The sequence below is a fragment of the Trachypithecus francoisi genome, unplaced genomic scaffold, assembly GCF_009764315.1.
Source record: "Trachypithecus francoisi isolate TF-2019V2 unplaced genomic scaffold, Tfra_2.0 Lachesis_group17, whole genome shotgun sequence".
Taxonomy (NCBI): domain Eukaryota; kingdom Metazoa; phylum Chordata; class Mammalia; order Primates; family Cercopithecidae; genus Trachypithecus; species Trachypithecus francoisi.
In genome coordinates, this window is record NW_022681462.1 from 52,739,452 (window position 1) to 52,747,341 (window position 7,890).

Here is a 7,890-nt window from a genome sequence, read left to right on the forward strand (position 1 = left end):
CAAGAAGCTAAAACCTACTCCTAGTGCAAACCCAAACCACAAAAATGATTATGCATGAATCTACAAAAAAGGCAGATAGCTCAACAATTTGGCATATATTTCAAAACCACTGGGCGGGGTAACAACTAAAAAGCCACCCTTGCTAATAAGGCATGTGCCCAGTAGCCTGAGAGTACTGGGTTCTCAGGTTGGCCAGAAGGAGAGCAAACAGCCCAACACCCTGGGAAGGTCTGTCTGAAGGCTTTGCTGAACTGACTCCACCACCCACCACAGGGAGGGAATGAGGCAGAGATGACACTGGTTGAGGTTTTACAGCTGCCGACCTGGCAGGAGAGTCAACTGGGGCACCTGCCAAGATCCCTGGCCACCTGCTACAGTCAGCGGCTCCTTGAGGTCCTGCCTTTCCCAAAAAGGAACTACCCATCCAGACAGAAGGAGGGACAAAGGCCAACCAGAACACAGGAACAAAAAGGACAGGATTAGGAGAAGGAGAAAAAGACAGTGAGAGGCAGGCTGCAGTGAAGAAGGAGCTGCACCAAAAACATCATGACAGGTCCTACAGAAAATACTACATGCATTATTGATCATGCAATCATTGTGATGGATGGCAACTTTACTACAGTGACTCAGAAGCTGTAATTCTGGGGCTAAGCTTGGCCGTTCTGAAAGAGCAGGTCTAGAGCAAAATACATAAGGTGCATTTCACAGATGGCCTCTTATCAAGGAGGCAAGTTAACTCCTAGTTTATATGTATTTAGGGTTAACAAATTTTTTTGTGAATTATAAAATCCTTTATGCATTATACTGGAGTCAGAAAATGTCTTTAATGAAGCAAGGGAGCAAGATCAAAATGAAAACCCGCTTGGATTAAAGTATTTCTAAATAAACGAGCACAAAATGTCACTTTTGGGTGAATTACTCACTAAAGGAGCACCTCAACTTCTTTCAGGTTTTAAATTAACAGCTTCCTTTACAAGGAAACTCTGAGGATTTGCCAGAAACAACAGTCAGTAGACTTCCTTAGTGCCCTGTTCTAAAGAGTTACAGCCCAACTCCAACCTTCCTCCTCACAGAGAAGCAAATGGAGAGGTCATGGGTGGGTGCAGAGAAGAGAGCTGAAATAGACTGAGATCTGTGCTGGGAGGGCTCCCCAGGGCTACCACGGTTCTTAGAAACTCAAGGTAGATGGGAGGAAAGGAGAGGGGGAGGAGATGTCAAAAATAAAAAAAATAAGCTGTTGCATTCCTGCCCTCTCTTCCTGTTCCCCTTCCTTCTAACTCTCCTCAGAGTCAGGAGCAGGCCCCGGGAAGTGCAAGAGTGCTGGAAAAATCACGCAGGGTCTAAGTTCCTCAGGTTCACACCCCGCCACTGGAAAAGACACAGAAGATTCCATCCAGGGACCAGACCAGAATCAACACCCTCATAACACAAGAGGGGCAGGAAATGGACTCAACAGAGACACATAAAGCCCCAGCCAACGAGCGTGTCCTCTTACAATGAAGCGCTTGGTGAACATCAAATACTTCTGAAGCCAGAAGGAGGGAGACAGAGGGGAAAAGAAATCTACTCGGTGGCTCAGGAGAGGATGAGGCTGCGTGTCCTTGGGGACTCCCCTCCTTTGTTCCACCCTTCCTGGAAAGGCACAATGACATCACCCCTGCACTCCCCACCCAGGAAGGCTGGGGGAGATGGGCCAGACATCTGAGGAGGAGCAGGAGGCCCTTGGCACGGATGATGAAAGGCAATCCAGGAGTGCTTCCAAGCTCAAGCTGCCGTGACTGGGGCTAGCCGTGTGAGGAAGTGTTGGGGCAGCAGAGGGCAGTGAGCCGACTTCCAGCCCTATGAGCATGAAGTAACCGTGGTGATACAAGAAGGTAGCACTTACAAGCTCCATACTGGTTTGGTTATTTAGACCCAAGGTTCTCCAGCAGGGGCAATTTTGATTCCTCGGCACATTTAGCAATTTGGCAATGTCTGCATACATTGTTGATGGTCACGATTCAGGGGTAGATGCTACTGGCATTTAGAGGGTAGAGGCTCAGGATGCTGCTAAACATCCTACAGTACACAGGATGGCTCCCACAGCAAAGAATTATCCGGCCCAAAATATCAGCAGTACAAGGTTGAGAAATCTTGGAATACACTCCCCAGAGAGCACCCCCCCCCCAGTTGGGTTGCTATTCTTTCATCATTCTCTTTGATGATCTGCAGGTCAGCTCGAAGGCAGCAGAAATGCCCTGCCTTCAGGCCCACTCATGCCACCAAGGGCACGCTCTTTGCAGGGCAGAGGAGCAGCAGCACCAGCAGCAGGGAGCCGGGGTGGGCTGGGTTTGGGCAATGCGAGGTGGACACTTCTGTGCCTCACACCATTTCCATTCTCCTTTTACCATTTCTGGGCCTTGTATTGCTGTTATCAAGTCCTCTCCAAGAAGGTGATGCAGATAAACCTTTGAGTAGGTTCCCAGCCAGCCCTGCCCCAAACTTGGTAAGTGGTGCCTCCAAGGAACAAGCACTTCTGTGCCCTTGCCGTCTGGGGGTATCTCTCAGCTGTATTTGCCCCCCCTACCCTCCTGCAGTTTACTAAACTTACATATTATAAGGACTCATCTAAAGACTGCTGAGCACCAAACAAGAGGAGATAAAGTGCACGTCAAAGTGTCCAGAGTGTTGTAACTGCTCTAAATTAGTTTCGTCTCCTTTTCTCCAGCAAAGAAATAGTCTCATTAATTCAAAACATTTAAGAAATTGGCCAGGTGCAGTGGCTCACGCCTGTAATCCCAGCACTTCCGGAGGCTGAGAGGTGGATCTCCTGAGGTCAGGAGTTTGAGACCAGCCTGACCAACACGGTGAAACCCCATCTCTACTAAAAATACAAAATTAGCCAGGTGGGCCTGTAATCCCAGCTATTTGTGAGGCTGAGGCAGGAGAATCACTTGAACCCAGGAGAAAAAGGTTGCAGTGAGCCAAGATTGTGACATTGCACTCCAGCCTAGGCAACAAGAGCGAAACTCTGTCTCAAAAAAAGAAACTTCCCAGAGGGTCATGGAATCGTAAAATTTCAGGACTGAACAAGCTTTAGAACTTACCTAAATTACTTTTCTTTCAAAAAAATCCCTTCTTTAACACCTGGGCCAGCTATTTAAAAATTCCAGAACATGAGGAAATTATGTGTGTGGCAGAAGGTTGCTTAATAGTTGTATGGAAAGAAAATGACTTGTTTTTTCTTTTTTATTAAAATATAATTACAGCATTCACTGAGCACTTACTATGTCCCAGGCACAGTCGTCCTTCAGTATCTAATCCCAGGATCTACAGGGAATTTGTTCCAGGACCTCCCTCAGAAACCAAACCTCTTATGCTCAAATCCCTTATATAACATGGTATAGTATTTGCCTATAACCAACATACATCTTCCTGTATATTTTAGATCATCTCTAGATTATTTATAACAAATACAATGTAAGTACTGTGTAAACAGTTGTCATATTGCATCTTATTTGTATTACATTCTATTGTATTGTTACTTTTTTTCCAAATATTTTCGATCTGTCATCAGCTGAATCCACAAATGAGGAATCTGCAGATACGGAGGGCTAACTGCACTTATAATCCCCACAACTGCCCTATGAGGTAGGAGCTAACAACTCTCCAGGCAGGCTGGCTCCAGAGCCCGGGTTCTCACTCACTATGCAATAATGTCTCATTACAACATTTAAAAAAGTGTTTCCACCAGATGCAGCGACTTATGCCTATAATCCCAGAACTTTGGGAGGCCGGCGGGAGGATCATGAGGTCAGGAGTTCGAGACCAGCCTAAATAACATGGTGAAGCCCCGTCTCTACTAAAAATACAAAAATTAGCTGGGCGTGGTGGTGTGCGCCTGTAATCCCAGCTACTCAGGAGGCTGAGGGAGAACTGCTTGAACCTGGGAGGTGGAGGTTGCAGTGAGCTGAGATCATGCCATCACATTCCAGCCTGGGCGACAGAGTGAGACTCTGTCTCAAAAAACAAACAAAAAAAGACCCCAAAAAAAGTGTTTGCATGATACAAGACTTAGAATTACCCATCATCTCACCATCCTAACTAAGGAAAGTCCTTATTTTGTAAAGGGTCTGCTGCATTACTGGGTAACTCTCCATCTGTTGGGATGGTGTCTCCATCAAGATTAGACCTATCTCTGTGGCCCAGTAAGGCTTGTACCACCTTCAGAGTATGCAGAATAGGTCTCCTTACTTCTCCACGTAAAGGCCTTCAGGTTCAAACACTTCTCACCATCCCCTCCTTGCAATGCTATCCAATGTGGTACAAGTGGGATCCAAGATCACGCCTGAGGACCCCACCTCTAAGCAGCCTGGACATCACTTACTTACCAACACAACCCAGGACTCGAGGCAGCTGCAGCTCTGGCAGTCCAGGGAGGAAAGTGGAAAACTAAGTGAAAAAAGGACAAAAAGAACCAGCAGTCCTTCATGGGAGAAGCGTGGTGAGGCAGTCTCTGTGACATGACAGGGGTGGGAGACAGAAAGGAGGGCTCCTAACAATGGTCTCAAAATAAGCTTCTCAGGACCACAAATTCTACCAAAATGTCTTTGGAGCCCCAAGAACCTAGGAACCTGAAGTAGTTCTGAGTGTAAAGACCCAACCAGCTCAGCCTGTAGTTCCACAGGCTCAGAGATAAATAAATTAGCCAACTACTGTCAATGAGAACTACTGAGTTAAGAAACCCACCCTCAAGTGAGTGGCAACATTTACATCAGATTCTGATTCCCAGAAGGCGTAAATTATAAGGGAAATCCTAGTGTGGTGCTCCTTCCTACAGACAGAATTTTGTAAGATGGTGTCTGCAATAACATTGCCATGCATCTGAATAGCACTTCGTACTTTCTCAAAGCTCACTACATCTTCATAGCAAACTATCAGGTAGGTGGGGCGCTAGTTATCTCCAGCAAAGCCCAAGGCTCAGTGGAGTTAAGGGCTGCTAAGTGTCACCAGCCAGTAGTGGTGAGGTCCTTGGCTCTGTCTCTCCCACTCTAGTCAGGCAAGAGGGATTAAAATGCATAGCTACACCTTCTCCTGTCATGTGCTGAGATTCCACTATCTTTTGTTGTTTGGTTTCTGATAAACAACTTGAAATTCTCAGAAGATGTATTAGAAAAAAAGGATGACGTAGCCGGGCGCAGTGGTTCATGCATGTAATCCCAGCACTTTGGGAGGCTGAAGCAGGTGGAAAACCTGAGGTCAGGAGGAGTTCGAGACCAGCCTAACATGGAGAAACCCCCATCTCTACTAAAAATACAAAATTAGCTGGGCATGGTGGCGCATGCCTGTAATCCCAGCTACTCGGGAGGCTGAGGCAGGAGAATCACTTGAACCTGGGAGGTGGAGGTTGCGGTGGGCCCAGATGGAGTCATTGCACTCCAGCCTGGGCGACAGGAGTGAAACTCCGTCTCATAAAAAAACCAACAACAACAACAACAAAAAAACAAAAAGAAAAGGAAAAAGGAAAAAAAGGATGAAGTATTTAGTACCGAGAAACACATTTGCTTAATGGTTAAAACAAAGGACTATGAATATTCTCTCCATCATCATCCTCTTCTAGAAGCATAACACCTACTTCTTTGCTTCTCAGGAATGACTGTGATAAATATTGAAAGGCTGTAATGCTTCTATATAATTTTTAAATTCATATTTTTAAATCAATTAACCAAAGAACTTATTAGAGAAGGAGTCTGTCACCCCAGCTAGAGTATAGGGGTGTGATCACAGCTCACTGTGACTTTGGATTCCTGGGCTGAAGCAATCTTCCCACCTCAACCTCCAGAGTAACTAGGATTACAGATAGGCATGCACCGTCACACCTGGCTAACATTTTCTTTTTTTTTGGTAGATATAGGGTCTCATTATATTGCCCAGGCTGATCTCAAACTCCTGGTCTCAAATGATCCTCCCACCTTGGCCTCCCAAAGTGATGGAATTACAGGTGTGGGCCACTGCACCCAGCCCCATATTTATTTACTCTGGAGAATTTGCTATAACCAAAAAAATGAACACTGTGTTAGTGTGAGTCAAGTCACAGGATACAGAAATAGCTTTGATGAGCAGAAGAGCATTGCATGATGGAAATGATTGTACGGCATCTTTCTGCAATACCCTCAGCACAGAGTGCCAAACACAACTATATTCACCATATGCCACAGTTCTGGTTATGGAAAGGGATGGGAGCCAGGAATGAAGGAAAGCCTGAAGGCATGGAACATCCCTGGACGGAAAAAAAGGTTAATATAGAATCAGGAACTGTCAAAAGATCCTATTCATTGTTCCCCTAAAGACTGAATTTATACCTGGCTTAACAGAAGGAATCTTCCTTTTACTTTTCAAGTAGTCTGAACCTGCAGGTATAACCCAATAATATTTTCTATCAGGCTCTTCAATTGTGCTAAGATAATGGCCTACCCCCTATGTAAGAGACGGCAATCGTGTAGTTTTTGCTTTGCACAGACATATAGTTAAGTTAGGTGTAGATCTGGGTTCAAAGTAAGAGAGAAAGGAATTACAGGGATGGAAGCTAAGAAGAAATCCAAAGGAGAGGAAGCAATCCTCCCATGAACATATCCCCACTATTTAAATCGGTAATACTGTGTTAGCTGACTAATCTGAAATTGAGGGTATTCGTGAGCTTCAACATTACAAAGTGCATACTGTACCTAGAACTCTGTGTCTAAGATAAAGTCTCCTACCCTCAATTAACTAGAAATCTAGCTGGGGATACAAAATAAAAAGTTAAAAAATAACAAAAAGACATTACAAAGAAGTACAATATCAGTTGCTAAGAGAATAATTTTGGCAATGTATTTTTGTGTGTTTTGAACAAAGCTCACCAAAATTTGGGTGGTTTCAGACCCCACCTGAACCCCCCTGCCTTGTGCCTCTCTTCCAATTCGAATCCACCTTAAATATCACTACCATAGTCATGTTCCTCAAACAGTGGCTTTTCAAAGTTGCAGCACTGCACCAAAACCTTCAACGGACCCCAGCTATACAGAAGACAGTCCAGATCTCTGAGTCTGGCATTTAAACGTCCCAAATGGGCTCTCCTAAGACATCAGCTTCATCTGGGAACTTCCCTGACACACCGTCTTTTGTTCCAACCTAACAGGTCTTACTCTCATGCTCTGAACTCTCACCTTGCACGCTGCTTTTCCCCATCTTTGCTTATATCATTCTTCTAACCTGGAAGGCAGTTTTCTATTACCCTTCCTTTAAGATGCAGCCAAGATTAGTTCTACCAATGTGGTCTCTTATCTTTTTCTTATACATCCTGTGTCCCATCTCTTCAATTAACCTGCAGTTGGCTCAGTGGCAAAGGCCCAATCCTATTCCTGTTTAGAGCTTTAGCATATACCTGACATAAAGTAGGTGCACAATAAACATTTGTTGAATGAATCAGCAAACCTCCAGTGCCCAGTGACTAGTTTCTTAATAAATCTTGGTGGTGGTGGTGGTGGTCTCACTGAAATTGTTGAGGAGGAGGGAAATTTCAAATCACAAAGACAGGCCCTAGGCAGTTAAATGTTGTCACTGTATAGCACTAAAAATATTTGACAGCTGAATTGCTTCTTGCAATTTTTCCTCAATGTCTGAAATACGGATAAAAATGCAATTCTGTAGTGCTGTCATTCAGACTAAAATGGGTCCAGAGCCAACCAAAAATGTTGACAAATTTCATTTTTTGTTTGCTTCTTTTACCTTTGGGCAATTGCCACCACATACCTGTGTGGTAAAGTGAAGTTGCAAAATACACAAGAGTATGATTAGGACATTATTGTAATATATTACAACATTATTTAAACATGACCCAAACAGGCCAATTGTCACAAGACTTAATTTATA

The 7,890-nt window shown here is 44.5% G+C and overlaps 1 protein-coding gene across 8 annotated transcripts in view; it reads right to left on the reverse strand.

Annotated features, from left to right (window-relative positions):
* The window catches only part of SPTBN1 (spectrin beta, non-erythrocytic 1), a 213,945-nt gene that overhangs the window by 71,887 nt on the left and 134,168 nt on the right, over window positions 1-7,890 (reverse strand). Inside the window, exon 1 of one of the 8 annotated variants that reach the window (XM_033175703.1) lies at window positions 7,185-7,221. The exons of 6 other annotated variants lie outside the window; for them this stretch is intronic. In XM_033175703.1, the coding sequence (XP_033031594.1) occupies window positions 7,185-7,206 (22 nt within the window). In that variant the 5' untranslated portion in view covers window positions 7,207-7,221. Of the gene's footprint in view, window positions 1-4,370; window positions 4,428-7,184; window positions 7,222-7,890 lie in introns of those variants that run through there. One more of the 8 variants, XM_033175704.1, reaches the window with a different exon arrangement.